The sequence below is a fragment of the Ornithorhynchus anatinus genome, chromosome 15 (assembly GCF_004115215.2).
Source record: "Ornithorhynchus anatinus isolate Pmale09 chromosome 15, mOrnAna1.pri.v4, whole genome shotgun sequence".
Lineage (NCBI taxonomy): Eukaryota > Metazoa > Chordata > Mammalia > Monotremata > Ornithorhynchidae > Ornithorhynchus > Ornithorhynchus anatinus.
Genome location: NC_041742.1, coordinates 4257131 through 4271796, shown reverse-complemented (window position 1 = coordinate 4271796; position 14666 = coordinate 4257131). Strand labels below are relative to the sequence as shown.

General features: G+C 47.4%; 1 protein-coding gene across 2 annotated transcripts in view; it reads left to right on the top strand.

Moving 5' to 3' along the window:
* PRKCA (protein kinase C alpha) overlaps positions 1–9308 on the top strand; it is a 299582-nt gene extending 290274 nt beyond the window's left edge. For both annotated transcript variants that reach the window (XM_029079758.2, XM_029079757.2), the window contains one exon: positions 7746–9308. In XM_029079758.2, the coding sequence (XP_028935591.1) occupies positions 7746–7910 (165 nt within the window). In that variant the 3' untranslated portion in view covers positions 7911–9308. The remainder of the gene's footprint in view (positions 1–7745) is intronic.
* The last annotated feature ends 5358 nt before the right edge of the window (positions 9309–14666 follow it).

Here is a 14666-nt window from a genome sequence, read left to right as displayed (position 1 = left end):
AACTGGTAACCTTTTTACATGAGCTCAGTATATGGTAAGTTCAAACAGTCCATCAGGCAGTGATATTCTACTGTGTGCAGAACACTGTAGTAAACTGTGCATCAATATTAAGAGCCTTTTTTAGGGCAATAGAAGGTCATTTTATGTCATCTTTCCAAATTCTGAGAGGCCTGTATGAAGTCAAGCATGATTTCTGCTGCATTCAGAAAATTGCCACGTCCCCATTGTCCACGATAAATAAGGTAATAGCTGCAGCCTTGTCTACAAGAGGAAAACTGATATTCTGTAAAATTAATCGCAGAAATAAAGAACAAACATGGCTCTTATTCCGTATTGTAAGGTAAAAAGTGGGGCCTGCGGTCTCTGCCTTTTACAGGTTCACATGAGGGTTTCAAATCCTTGGGAGAATTGGCCCTAGAGATTGGGTGGCCTTCGGTCTTAATTCCTAGAAAAACCTGGCAGAAGGTGCGTTTTACTACTCTCTGAAATAACTCATCATGTAATAGCAGTAAAAGGAGGCCTGGACTTTTCTCCTTGGGTGTCAGCTCTGCCTTTCCCAGCCCAAGCAGAGCACCAAGGCACAGTTCCATTCACAGCAGGAGCGGAAGGGAACTATTCAGGAGCCTTATCTCGAGGCTGGAAGTTGGCCCTTCTCCAGACATTCGATTGTATCCATTCTTGTTCCCCAGAAATTCTGTACCAAAATTCACTGGCTTCAGTGGGCATCGAGGCCTTCGGTGAGCACGTTTTCCGAACCCCGGTTGAGTAGATGACCCAACTAACTTTGTTCTTTAACCGGTTGAAGTGCGTTTGTGCTTGTTTTGGTAATCAACTGAAAAAGAGCCTTGTGGACTCTGGAGACTTTCATGAGCATGCCGGTTTTCATGAACAGCCTTCTGGGAACACTCCCTCCATGCCCGACTCTCCGTCTTCGGGAGACCAAAATCGGTGAGGGTGTTTCCCAGTTCTCCAAAGCAACCCTTTCCCAGCTTGCTCTCCCTGAGTGGGAAGATGTTTGGATTTACACTCAGATCTTGGTGCCTGTCCTCTGCACCCCCCTTCTCCCTTCCAATTTTTTTCCTGCATGGTGTCATCTTAGTCATGATTCTAAATGCCTTTGCCGATTCTGGTGAAGTAGCTGTTGAAGCCACCAGAAAAAGAAAAGGATCTGTAGTAAGAGAAAACATCCTCCAACTCAGTAAAGAGCAGCACAGATGGATTTTTAAAGTTCTTCCCTGGGCTTTCCCAAAACCCCTTTAGCACTTTTGGCAACATTTTAAAATCGCCCAGTCAATCTAGCAGTGGTATTTATCAAGCGCTTTCCGTGAGCTGAGCCCTGTACTAAGTTCTTGGGAAAGCCCAGCGCGACCAAGTTGGTAGATGCGATCCCTGTCTACAAGTAGGTTACTGTCTACAGGGGGAAACTGACTTGAAAACAGAGAAGCAGCGTGGCTCAGTGGAAAGAGCCTGGGCTTGGGAGTTAGAGGTCGTGGGTTCTAATTCCAGCTCTGCCACGTGTCAGCTGGGTGACTGTGGGCAAGTCACTTAACTTCTCTGTGCCTCAGGTACCTTAACTGTAAAATGGGGATTAAGACTGTGATCCTCACATGGGATGACCTGATTACCCTGTACCCTCCCGCCCAGTGCTTAGAACAGTGCTCTGCACATAGTAAGCGCTTAACAAATACCAACATTATTATTAAATTATGAATGGGGCAAATAGAGAACAAGAATATTTACATAATTGCTCTCAACGATGCTTTCTTTCTGAGTCTGTTTTCCGTTTGGGGAGAGTGGTGATGATGGTGGCCGTTTTAAGCCTCTCAAGTTCTTCTAGGCTCTGATACTGAGGATGACAGAGAGATTGGGTCTCAAGACCTGGAGCCAGTCAGATTATTTATCATTCACTTCGTAAACGTGAGAGCGATTGATTCGGCGTGCTGAGCAGTGACCCAGAATAGGCCCTCTGCCGTAATGGAGCCCAGCCTACCTCTTAGCTCCTTTCAGAGTCACCACATCTAAACAGAGGAGACATTTTCAATAAGAAAGTCACTAGAAATATGCCGGGTAGGGAAAAAAAATCAGGTGCCAGATCTGAAATCCTATGAGATGTCACCCAGGTTAAAGAGCGGGGAAGGTGTCTGCTAATTCTCTTGTATTCTATTTTCCCAAGCACTTAGTACAGTGCTCTGCACACAATAAGTGCTCATTAAATACCATTGATTGATGATGACCACAGCAGCAGTCACACCTTTGGTTAATTTGGTGCTCCCTGGGAAATATTTCATCAGCTGAGAGTTTTGTGGTGAGCCAAATCAGATTTTACAGCCAGCCAGGGACTCGGGGCAAGGAGCAGCTGGTGAGAGAGACACCAGATCTTGTCCCGCTAAGAAGCCAAGAGCTGTCCCTCATCATATCACACATGCAACTAAGACTCTGACAGGCAAGAGAGAATGGTCCAGCTCACTTAGCTCCTGTTGGTAAAGCAAAGATCGATCTCCTGACTCAAGCAGAGGGATCGGCGAGGCCTAGTGGAGAGGGCACAGGCTGAGGAGCCAGAGGACCTGAATTCTAATTCAGGTTCTGCCACTTGTCTGCTCTGTGACCTTGGGCATGTGACTTGACTTCTCTGGGCCTCAGTCACCTCATCTATAAAATGGGGATTAAGACTGTAAGCCCTGTGGGAGACATGGGTGGCTTCCAACCTGATTAGCTTGTATCTTCCTATCCCGAAGCTTAGAATGGTGCCTGGTGTTTAACAGTACCATTAAAAAATGGACACAGCAGGAAGCAGTCCAAGGGCATATCTTCTTGAAGTCTCCCTTCCCATACTCACTGAAACTGACAGTCGTTTCTCCACATGTGCTTTATGCCCCAGAGCAAAATGCTCAGTCAGAGCTGTTGCCGATATGTGGGAGCCAGGGCGGGAGGGGTTCACGCTGCAGGTTTGGGAAGCAGCTGGAGGGCACCTATCCCGGCAGAGGTGAACTTGGGCCGCCGTATGTATGGAACGTTCATTTTGAACAGCAGCACCGCTGGCCTTATTGTTGGCACAGATACGTCACCTAGATCTGGATTGGCTACCTCGGGAACCTTCAGCGGGGAACAGGGAGCCTTTTCTTCCTCAAGAGAAGGTGCTTACAATAGCTGGGATCATTCTACGATATCACCATTACTCCCTGCCGAGCACCGGGAGAACACCCAGGGCCCTGCGGCATTTCATGTTTACCCCGGTAGTCTCTGATCCTCTTTGGAATCTTTCAACCCAGAATCCCTGACAGCTTTGAGAGGAAAGTATATATCTCTCCTTAGAGAACAGGGTGCAGAGGTAGAAAAGCAAGAAAAAGAAAAGGGCTCTGATGGACACAGAGGCCAGTATTCCTCTAACCCATCCTTCTGAGAGCCCAAGGCTGCAGAGCTCCTCCACTGCTCCCATTCCCCTCACAGACACACTCCCCCCTCCCGAACTAAACCTCCCACAGAGGGCAATCACTAAGCCGATGGCTGTTGGCAGTACCTGGCTACTACTTCATTCCCTTTAAGGGGATCACCAGGCAATTCCTAATAATTAAGAGTCTCTTTGTCTTCAGGAAAATAGCTTTCAGTGCTAATGCTTTTCAGAAGGCCATGGGAGACCCCATGATCTCTTGAGCATGAAGATGTTTGAGGGATAGAAGGCAACTTTTGGAGATCTCTGATTAATTTTTTTCAAAAAGCTAACTTGATAAGTCACAGTAGCAAATGCCCTCCTTGTCTGTAAGAACTCAGGTTGTTCTTCAGCATGCTTTCTTTCCTCTGAAGGAAACAGGAACGAGCTCATGATAATAATATTGTTGATTATGATGATGATAGTATTTATTAACCCCTTACTATGTGCCAAGTACTGAGCTAAGCGATGGCAAAAATGAAGTATAATCAGGCCGGACACGGTCCCGGTCTCGCAAGGGTCACGGTCTTCGAAGGAGAGAGGGCAAGTATGTTATCCCCATTTAATAGATAAGCAAACTGAGGCAGAGCACTGAAGGGCTTTTGTACCTAAAGTCACACAGTAGGTAGACTGACAGAGCTGGGATTAGAACTCAGGTCTCATGCCTCCCAGACACATGTTCTTCGACTAGGCCATGCTGCTCACTGTGGCAGAGGAACTTGGAGGGATATTGATTAATCAGTGTTATTTATTACTGTGTGCAAAGTAGTGTACTAAGCACTTGGGGGAGGACAGCATAACAGAGCTGGTAGATACGTTTCATGTCCACAACGAGCTTACAGTCTGGAGCCAGGAAGATACCTATCTCAGACACCTCCTCCTTAGAGTGCTAAACCATCTCAGCATGAGTTGAGCATCTTTTAATCTAACAGTAACCCAAGGACTGCAGCACCAGTAGAAAATGCTTGTGAATCTCTGTTGGTTTAGTGTAGTTTGGTGATCTGCACACAGTAAGCGCTCAATAACTACCCTTTATCCATTGATTTCCCAGGCCCACCATTCCTAACCAGTGCCCTCAAAACTCAGTGTCCTCAAAACTCTGGAGGCTCAGGTTAAATTCAAGGCTTAGTAGTGGGATATCCTGGTTCATGGCTGAGTTAATATTCTCCCATTTAACTTCTCAGCAAGGACCCCCAGGGTGAGGCTCAGGGTCTGTTTAGTGCCGCCAGAGCTTTCCCTGGACAGTAAGCTTGTTGTCGGTGGGGAGCATGTCTATCAAGTCTTATAATCAAGCCTTATAATATACTCTCCCCAGTGCTTAGTACAGTGTTCTGCACCCAGTAAGCACTCAATAAATCATCAATCTATCGATTCTCCTGCCTTTTGCCTTCTGGGGGGCAGGGGTCACCGGAAAAGCAGCCAGAGCATTTAGCTTGACATGTTGGGGATAAAGAATTATTTTCAGTTATTCCTCGTAAAGACTGAGGGTTTCCTTCTACATTAAAAAAAAAACCCTCCTCCAATTGCCTCATGGGTTTGAATGGCCCAAATTATTTTTTCTCATTCAAAAGAGTCATTGACTCTTTGAGGGCTGATGATTAAGTTGATGGTTCTCTCCTCATTAACTACCAGCTTGAGACCAGAGTGAGTTCCTTACTTGATAAACCGTATCAGTGCTTTCCCTCAACTGCTATTGAAACAGAAAACCTGGGGGTCAAGTTGCCCCAGATAGCTGATAGTTGGCTACTTCAACCAAGTCTTCGTACTTCCTGCTCCTGAACTCCAAAAGGGAGCATCATCCCTCAGGGCCAATCTGTTCTGCAATTATCATCTTCCTTTTCTTCCGAGAACCAAGAAGCTAGGACACCCATAACCCTTTGACGAAGAGTCAGAAAGGGCACAGTTTCCAAGAATAAAAATTGCTATATTAGAATAGCGTTGACTCCTCCTTAATTTTTTTTTAAATAGGTGCTCAGTTAAGTATCAACTTTATGTAGATTTATGATTGATGATTTCTATAATTGATTTTTGAAAGAATAGTAAAGGCTCCATTAAAAGAATTTACAAATATTAGGATGGCTGCTGACTTATAAAAACATACTTATGCAACTGGTGGTGTGCCTCAGTGAGTCAGTTCTGCTCTGCAGAGGCAGGGGAAATGAGTTGTATGGAGTTAGTAAAAGAAGATCTTGGGGGGACTTAAATCTCAGGGAACCGAAAAATGTTATCAAGGTCAAAACTGACCTGAAGGTAATTTGGAGTGAGTGGGAAAATCAGGATTTCACCAGTGGCCCCTTCATTGAGTGGTAGAATTCAGGGCAATTTCAGGAGCAGTGATTTAGTTGGTACCACTCAGTTTTCTTTATGTCTCATTTTTATCAGCCCTGTTCTTCCACCATTGGTTTTATTTACCAGGTTTTATCCCTTTATGTTCTAAGACTTGTCTACTTTAGGAGCCCTAAGATCTCAGAAATCATTCAATCCCCCACTAAGACTTGGAGTTTGATATTATGGACCATCCGTTTCTAATCTAACAGATAGTAAGAACTGTTTTATGAATGAAATAAAGGGGAAAAATGAGAGCTGCCTCCCCTCACCCCCCACCTTTCACTAAATCCATTTTGAAAGCCAGGAGCAGCCCAAGTCAATGAAGCCTACACCCAGTTTCTTTCTCTTGGTGGGTGGACAGTGTTCTGTTTAAGTGAGAGTCATTTCTCGCCCATCCTAAGGAGGCTTTAGTGAACATCAGCAAATGACCATGGGGTCTTAGTCTGACTCAGAGCATGGATTTGGCTTCTCCTCACACCATAGCGTGAGTAATAGCCCCCGTGTGCTCTGTCAACAGTTGCCCATCTTGGTTCCTCACTGAAGAAGTTGGTCACTTTCTCTTCCTGCAGATGTATGGGTGTTAATACGATCCTGAAAAAGATTTTCTCCAAGGAGACTCCAGTGGGTATGCAGTTGCCTAGCAACCAGAGCATTCATTTGGGGTTGCTGCTGTGCCTCCATGGGCCGCTAAAAGAGATCTCTTTATGACTATCGGCCATTGAACAGAGGCCACGTTTTCACTGATAGCCCCTGCAGCTACTGGGACTCACGGTATTGAGACTCTGTGGTACAAACACCTGGTATTGATGAGATTGCTATAGCTCTAAGCTGATAAAGGCAAATAAGAAAAGCTCCAGGCCCCAAACAAATCTATGAAACTTCAGAGTGATGTTCAAATGACACAGTGTAGTCTAAGGCCATGAGAAGAGAGAGGGTAGGTTTTCTTAACAAAGAGCTGTCTCTAAGACCATATCCTTAAGTTGGTTTGTGGGAGAACAAAATGCAATGCCTGTGATTTTTACTTCTCGATGAATAATTCTGCATGGTCTCTGCACAGAGCAAGTCACTAATGAAGGGTCTGTTTCGCTTGATCTTTGCTTGAAGCACTTTGAGTTCCTCAGGGAAAATTGTCAGGAAAATCCGGCATGATCAATCAGTCGTTTTTATTGAGTGTTTACTGTGTGCAGAGCACTATACTGAGCACTTGGACGATTACAGTGTGACAGGGTCGGTAGACACGTTCCCTGTCCACAGTGAGCTGACAGTCTAGAGGAGGGTGGCCCTCTCAGCGGAATTTGGTCTCAGGTGCCTAAGAGCCACCGACCTGCAATACAGCCTGCAAGAGCTCAACTCAACTGTAATCGTTATGGCGGAAGAGCCCCCTCAAATAATGAATTAAATATGATGGTATTTGTGAAGTGCTTATTAGGTGCCAAGCACCGTTCTAAGTGCTGGGATAGATACATGGTGGTCAGGTTGGGCACAGTCCCTTGTCCTACATGATGCTCACAGCCTAGGTAAGAGGGAGTAAGATTTAATCCCGATTTTTCAGATGTGGAAACTGAGGCACGGAGAAGTAAAGTGATTTGCCCAAGGTCAACCAGCGGGCAAGTGGCGGAGCCGGGGTGAAAGCCAGCTTTTCTGACTCTGTGGCCCGCGGTCTTTCTGCCAGGCCCCTCCGCTTCCAAGAGGGAGTGGACTCTGGGTCTCCTTGTCAAGTGAAGGTGGGACCAGATGGCTGTTGAACTGCCGCTGCTTTATTCCTCCTGCACACCGGCGTGTAATGTCCGCCCGGGGCCATCCGGAGCTCATTTGGACCGTGCCGTCGATCCCTTACCGCTCAGCTGGACTGCAGAAGACAGGCAGCCTTTGGGTTACCCCCTCGGTCTTCTCTCTGGCCAACGGGGAGTCTCTTTGAAAACCTCCCTCCTCCTCCCCCTCCGTGATTCTTCACTGACATTGTCCTGTGTTTCTTTCTTTCTCTCCCCAGTGCGGTAAAGGAGCTGAAAACTTCGACAAGTTTTTCACTCGAGGACAACCAGTCTTAACACCTCCTGATCAGTTGGTCATTTCTAACATAGACCAAGCCGACTTTGAAGGGTTCTCCTATGTCAACCCACAGTTTGTGCACCCCATTTTACAGAGTGTTGTATGAACCAAATAAACAGGACCCCCACCTCCTCTCTGCCCCCACCCCCCAACCGCCACCCCCTTACCCACCCACAGTGGAAAATTAATCTTTAACCCTACAATTGAAAGGCCTTGGCCATGTTGATTGCTCCGTGTGTTGGGGGCCTGAAAATTCAAGGGTTAGAAGTCGAAATGCGATCGGCCGTTGAGGTTCGGTTTCGTATCAAAGGAAAGCCCTAATGGAAGATGAAGCGGCATCGGGCTCCCCGTTTATGTCCTCAGAAGTCTGATCCGGTTGTCGACCCCTGATGAAGTCAGAATCCTCCTGTTCCTTTTCGGCACGTTTCAGTCTGTTTTCCGTAACTCCCATTTTGTCCCTATTCCGCGACTCCCATCGTATCCACCTTCCTCATTGGAATTCCCCCACCCTAGAATTTAGGATGAGACCACCAGTATCCACTAGGTGAGAAAGCCCGGGCTTTCGGATGCGAAGCTCAGGCAGCCCGAAGAGAGGCGCCGGAGGCTCCTCGGACCGACGGACCCCCGCCGATGGCCTCGGTCGCGACCGGCGGGCTGGCGGCCCACCGGAGAGAGGGAGAGAGCGGGAGCTGCACCTCTCACCGCGGCAGCCAGAGAACGCCCAGGCCGGGCTGACGGCCACCCAGGTATCCATCGGGAAAAGCGAAACGCCCGAGAGAGCTACGGCCCTGGGGGTCGGGATGCCGTCGCAGTACATCCTGCCAGGTTCGGGACTAGTTTCGAATCTCATTTTGATGACGAGGCCAAATGTTTTCGGGACAATTCTAAGAGAGCATGCGTAATCATTTCAGAGAATGGATCAAGTTGTGTATTTATGTTCATCTCAATCTCTACGAGATTATTCTGAGATTCAGGGTGCCATCGTTAGTCACGCCACTACTCAAGAGCATCGTAGCCAACCTCGCAAATACTCAGATTTTGCTACCGACTTTGTTAAACTTAGTGAGAAATGAACTGTAACTCCCCTTCCCATTTTGTACTTATTTATTTGGTAGGCTGCAGTAGAATTTATGAAAGTACTATGTACAGTAACAGAACAAAAGTACGGAATATCGCTTCGGCCCCGTCGGCCTTCTCCCACCTCTCTATGCCTCCGAGTCAACCTAGAGGGGAAAAGAAGAGGAGAGCGGGTTTCCCATTTCCTCTGGATCTGTAAAGACACACCTAGAGCTGTAGAATCAGGGAGCCTGAATGAAAATCAGTTGGGGGCGGGGAGGGGGGAAGTGGGGAGAAAGTTGTTGCTAGAAAGGATTTAATATGTTTTGCATATGCATCATGCAATGAATTTTGCATGTTTCTAATAACCTTAATAACAAGTAAATCTATAATATTGACATAATTGTATCAAGTATAAAGATAGTATTACGATAATTTTATAAAACGATCTGTGCTATATTTGTGGCGGTTCTTGTTTCTGAGCAGCTAGATTACTTTAGATTTAGCCTAATGCCTGACTGCTGAGCTTTTTTTCCTAATACATATCTTGCATTTAGGCAGTGCTAGCAAGTGTATTAGGGTGTTTTTGTTTTTTGTTTTTTTAAGCATAGGATGACCTTTACAAATGAATAGCTACCTGCAGGTTTTACACGTGCTTCGATTTGGCTTTGATTATACCTGCTTTTACCTGTCAGAAAAGGTTTTTTGGGGGGAATCTTTTAGAAATGATAAACTTTTCTTTTATGCAGCCTCCTGTGGTTCGGATGCAATACTTCTCCTTAGCGTTAACTGATTCCAAGAGCTAAAAGGTGTGTTTCCCAGACTCCGGTCTGGCTGCAGCTTGTTGGGCTGGCTGTTCGTTTCTGACCCCGCAGCCTCGTTCGCGCCGCTGAGGCCACGGGGGGTGAGCCGCCCTCTTCCTCCGCCCGCGTGGAAGGCCAGAAGCAATGCCCTCTGCACTGCTGCCTACAACCAGCCCACTCCCTTTCCGTGCACGTAACCCGTTCGTGTGAGAGGTACGATATCACCGTAGCCCATTTCCCATCTCACCGGTCCCCGAGACAGAGGTGGGCAAAGCTGGGGGGAAGGAGCAGGGATGTCCTGAGCGGTCTGTGCCACGCTGTGCCTGCCGAGGGCTCCCACAGAGGTGGGGCCTTCCTTCAGCTCCTTTTGAAATCAGAGTTGCCCAGAGGCCAGCACCCGCCTTGGGAGACAGCTCCCCGCTAGATGCCTCCATACTCGGCTCTGGATCTTGGGAGCCGTTCAACTGGGTGTGTGTCAGCGCGAGAGCTCCCAAAGGGGCCCGCCGACTGCCGCCGATAGGGACAGTCTTCCCAGGAGGCAGGGGCAGAGAAGGAGCTCGAGAAGAGTTCGGTGAGGAGCCAAACTGCCAGTGTGGGAATTCAGGAAATTCCATCTCTCGTGGGGGGAAGGAAAGAGCTCTGAGAAGGAAAAGGCAAATGCTGAGCAGCCAGTACAGTGCCCTGCCCCCCCCCCCCCCACCCCCCTGCCAGAAGCGCTCAGTAAATCCTCCCAACTGGGTAGGAAAATGTCGCTGCAGAGGCCTGCAGGCCCAGGGGTGGAGGCAGGAGAGGGGTTTGGCAGGGGAACGTCTGTTCCCGAGGAAATCTCCTTAGGGGAAGAAATCTGAAGCAAGGCTGAGGCAGATCTCTTCTATTCTCTGATTCTCCATTTGCATTTGAAGACACGAGAACACCCCCACCAGACTTGGCCTTAAGAGGGCCGGTTAGCACAGAGACCGATTTCTAAATCATTCCATCGGAAACCGTTGTTAACCCGAGAGAGTTGCACATCCCAGCTGGTTTGATCATTTTCCTTAAGCCCCTGTGGGGAATGAGAGCTTCCTTTCAACCTGGCCCCGGACTCCGATGTGAGAAATCGTCAAGGCCACGGCTTTGATGAGAACATCCTTGATGGGAGCGCTGGGTTGGGGAACAGGCACCTTCCTACCCCTTATTGAACTTTCTTCACTTAGTAAGGTGACCACCCTGAGATAGGGGGCCAGCCTTATAATGATTCTAGTGTTTGCTAAGCATTTCCCATGTGCCAAGTACTGTCTTAAGAGGTGGGGCGGATATAAGGTAATCAGGTCTGACCCCATCCCACGACCCCCCACTCGGGGTTCAAAATATAAGAAAAGGGAGAGCAGGACTCTTATCCCCATTGCACAGATTTGAAAGCTGAGGTATCGAGAGATTTAGTGGTTCGCTCAGGGTCAGAGAGTGGTTTTTCTTATGGACTTACTATGTGTCAAGCAACCTACTATGCAGCCAGGTAGATGCGAGAGTCGGGTCCCACACGGGGCTCCCAGGAAGAGGGAGGACGGGCATTGAATCCCCATTTTGCGGATGAGGGAACTGAAGCAGGGGGAAATTAAACGACCTGACCAAGGTCATACAGTACGTAGGAGACGGGATTAGAACCCAGGTCCTCTGACTCCCGGGCCCATGCTCTTTCTGCTAGACCACGCTGTTTCTCAGGGCGGGCCGAGGGCAGAGCTGGAGCTAGAACCCGGGTCTCCTGATCCCCGCGGTCCTGTGTCCTTCCTGCCATTAACAAGCTTCTCGTCTAGAGGGGAAACGGTCCAGATCTCCAAGGGAACATCACTGGGATTCCTTTGGAGGCAGACAGTAAGTTCTAGGAGGAGACTATTTGATTGACAGCACTATCTTCCTGGAGATTCCGGTGCTGAGCTGATTGTACCAGACGTTGATTTGCGCGATCTTACAGAATTGTCCCTTGTCACGTAAGTTTGGTCTCCTGGGAAGAGGGAGGTGATCTTTCTTCAAAAACATTTTGGGCCAACTCAGAATCAGCAGCTCTAAAAAGACCCCTGAGAGAGGTATTTCTCCTCCCCAGAACAGAACTTACCCCACAAGGCTTAGTCCTCCTTAGAAATGAAGGAAAATGTTTACATTGTGGTCGTTGCTTCTTTCCTCTGAACTAGAGCAACGAATGACACAGAATCACACAGGGTTTTCTCCAGGAAGATGCCGTGATCAATACGCTTCCCTTCTCTCCCATTTCCTGGCTTCAGTCTTAGACCCAGTGTCCCTAAAAGGGGCATTTTCTCATTGTTTGATAAACTGCCTTCTCTTCCCCGGTCCGGCACACTTAGCCGAGACCGAGAAAATGAAGTGGAAAACGCGGGTCCGGCAGAGGGAGGTGATGCTGCTTACCGAGGAACAGGACAGCACAACACAGCCATAACAATAATACTAGTAATAAATAATAATAATAATGATAAACAGTAATAGCGCCGTTACAATAATAAATATGCCTTTATTAATGTCAGCTTAAAATACGGAGGTACTGAAAGACCAAGGAGTTTCTAGGAATGTGTAACGTGATTTTTTTTTATCCTCAATGGCGTTCCCTGTCTCCACCCAACAGACGGTGTACACATTTGTGTCTTTTCCTTTTCAATGACTTGGCAATACAGAAACCCCACCCGCTGACCTTGCCTTCGTTCAGTGGGGCTGAGACATCAGAGACTCTCTCACTACTAGACTGTGCGTTCAGGAAGGCAATACTATAAAGCTTATCCCCGTTGGGTTTAAATTCCGGAAAGGCAGAACCCCCGCACCCGGAAAACTGAAAAGAGGAAGTGAGCATTGATCCCGGCCTGTCTGTGGCATACGATTTCCCTATCAGTTCAGAGTTGTGTCGGCGGAGCACAGCGATGAACGAGCCTTATGATAACCGTGCACTAATGCCCAATGGTCCGTCAATTTTTGGTTTTTTTTTTTAAATCTTGAGGAGTAAATCGGTTTATTGAATTCACATGGGATGATTTAATATTCTGGGCTCTTTGTACTTTTTTATAAAAAATTTTAATAGTAAATTCCACTCAAACCATTTCAAAAAACCCATTGTGGAAAATGTTTCCTAAAACAAGCACAAGGGACCTGGGGGAGGACTTTGCTGTTGCCACCCAGCGTTCGAGCGAGCTGACGCTGCGATGGTGGATGGAGTGGATAACAGTCGGACTGTGGGGTTTTTTGTGCCCTGAAAGGTCTGGTGGAATTTCTAGTCGACTCGACGTGCTCAATGGCTCTAGAGTCGGAGGAGACACATTGGAGTCAATGGCAGAAATAGTTGTCTGGGAATGAGGCAGAGGCGTTTACCTTCCATCTGTCCACTCTCTGTCCGGTAAGGTAGGGTGGTCAGCCAATGGTCACGGGGCCCCAGGAGCTGCCAGGCCCTGGATCTGTGCCCTGGTGGTGTCTGGAAAAGGCTATTTCTTAGCTTTGATAGTCCCCACTCCCACTGCCCATCTCCCACGGTCGCTGAAAATCCAGCAAAGTCCGTCAACCATTTTGAAATGGAGAAATTCAATGACACCTCAATTTCCATGCAGCTGAGCAGCAGACTAGCCCACTGCTGCTTCTTTTTAAAGTTATTACACGAGTACTCGAGAGAAAAACCGATTCTTTTTTCCAAACTCTGTCTTCATCGATTCAACTTTATAGGAACTGTTTTCTAAGATCCTACAAGACAAAATAGGCCATTACATTTTCTGGATAAGCAACGACCATGCAGCCGTCGGTCGTTTGCTCTGAAGCCTTTATGGAGCTTTTTTCTGCTAAGGTAAATGGTAGATTCCGTGTCCCACCCCCCCCAGAAAAAGTTTCCCCTGGAGGTAACTGAACTATTCCAAAACCTATGTGTGTATGCACTTATTCTTTTAAGCCTAAATAATCTTGTGGAAAATGCAGCTCCTAAGACGTTTATGATGATCTTTTAGCAAGATAATGTCGCATATAGGCGTTCCAGATCATTGTTTTTGCTATGTTCACTCTTTTTTATGAAATATATGCCATTTTGAAGCTGTTGCCCATACAAAATAACCTTTAAGACCCCCAGATTTGTCCTTCTAAAGTGGAGGAGGAGGAGGTTATTTTCTTCTTCTGTATGAGCCACTACTGAGAAATATGGTGACTGCCCAACCTCGCCAATGTACGGAAGTAAAAGAGGCAGGATTGATGTATAAATCACTGCATTAGTTTTCCTAATTCTTCGGATCTTGACTCTCTGCATGATACGCTTTGTTAAATCTTAATTGTAGTTTGGAAGCAAGTGTGTACGAATAAAGACAATGATCATTTTTCAGTCTCCGTGGTGGTGTTTCTCCGCTCGCCGATGTCAGTTGTTTTCCCTAACGTGGTCCTGGCCCGCTGGTCCCTGGTGGACTGCCAGGAGAGCCGGTACCTGCAGGAAGCTCCAACAGAAACACCGCTTTCCCTTCCTTTTTTTGGGTCACCTATTTTGGATATAGGGAGTCTCTATTTTGGTTAACTCTTTTTTTTTTAAGAATGACAACTTGGAAGAAGAAGAAAACAAAACACATAGAAAATGGACTGGCATGCCTGGGTCTCGAACTCCTTTTGAACACAACGGGTTTGGACGACATGGCAAATCCAGAAATGGAAATCTTGCCTCGAAGACTCCCCGGAGGAAACCTCACTTCCTGCTACTCTTAATGTCCTCATCCCTGGTAAGTCCTACCCGATGACAGAGCATCCCCCCCACCCGCCCCTCTCTGCTTAATGGTTCTTTGAGATCCTTCCCACTGTGGTGTTCTTCACCATTACCAACTCAAGGTCCATTTTTCACCTCTGAAATCCACCCCAGATCCCGGGACCCAGGTCTCCCTGTCGAGGGTGGACCACGGTCAGTTGATGTCAGCATCCACAGAGACAAACCTGCAAGGACTCTGTCTCCCAACCCAACCCCAAGATCTCCAAGTCACAGCCCTCCCTGTCCCCACCCCATCCCTGACCCC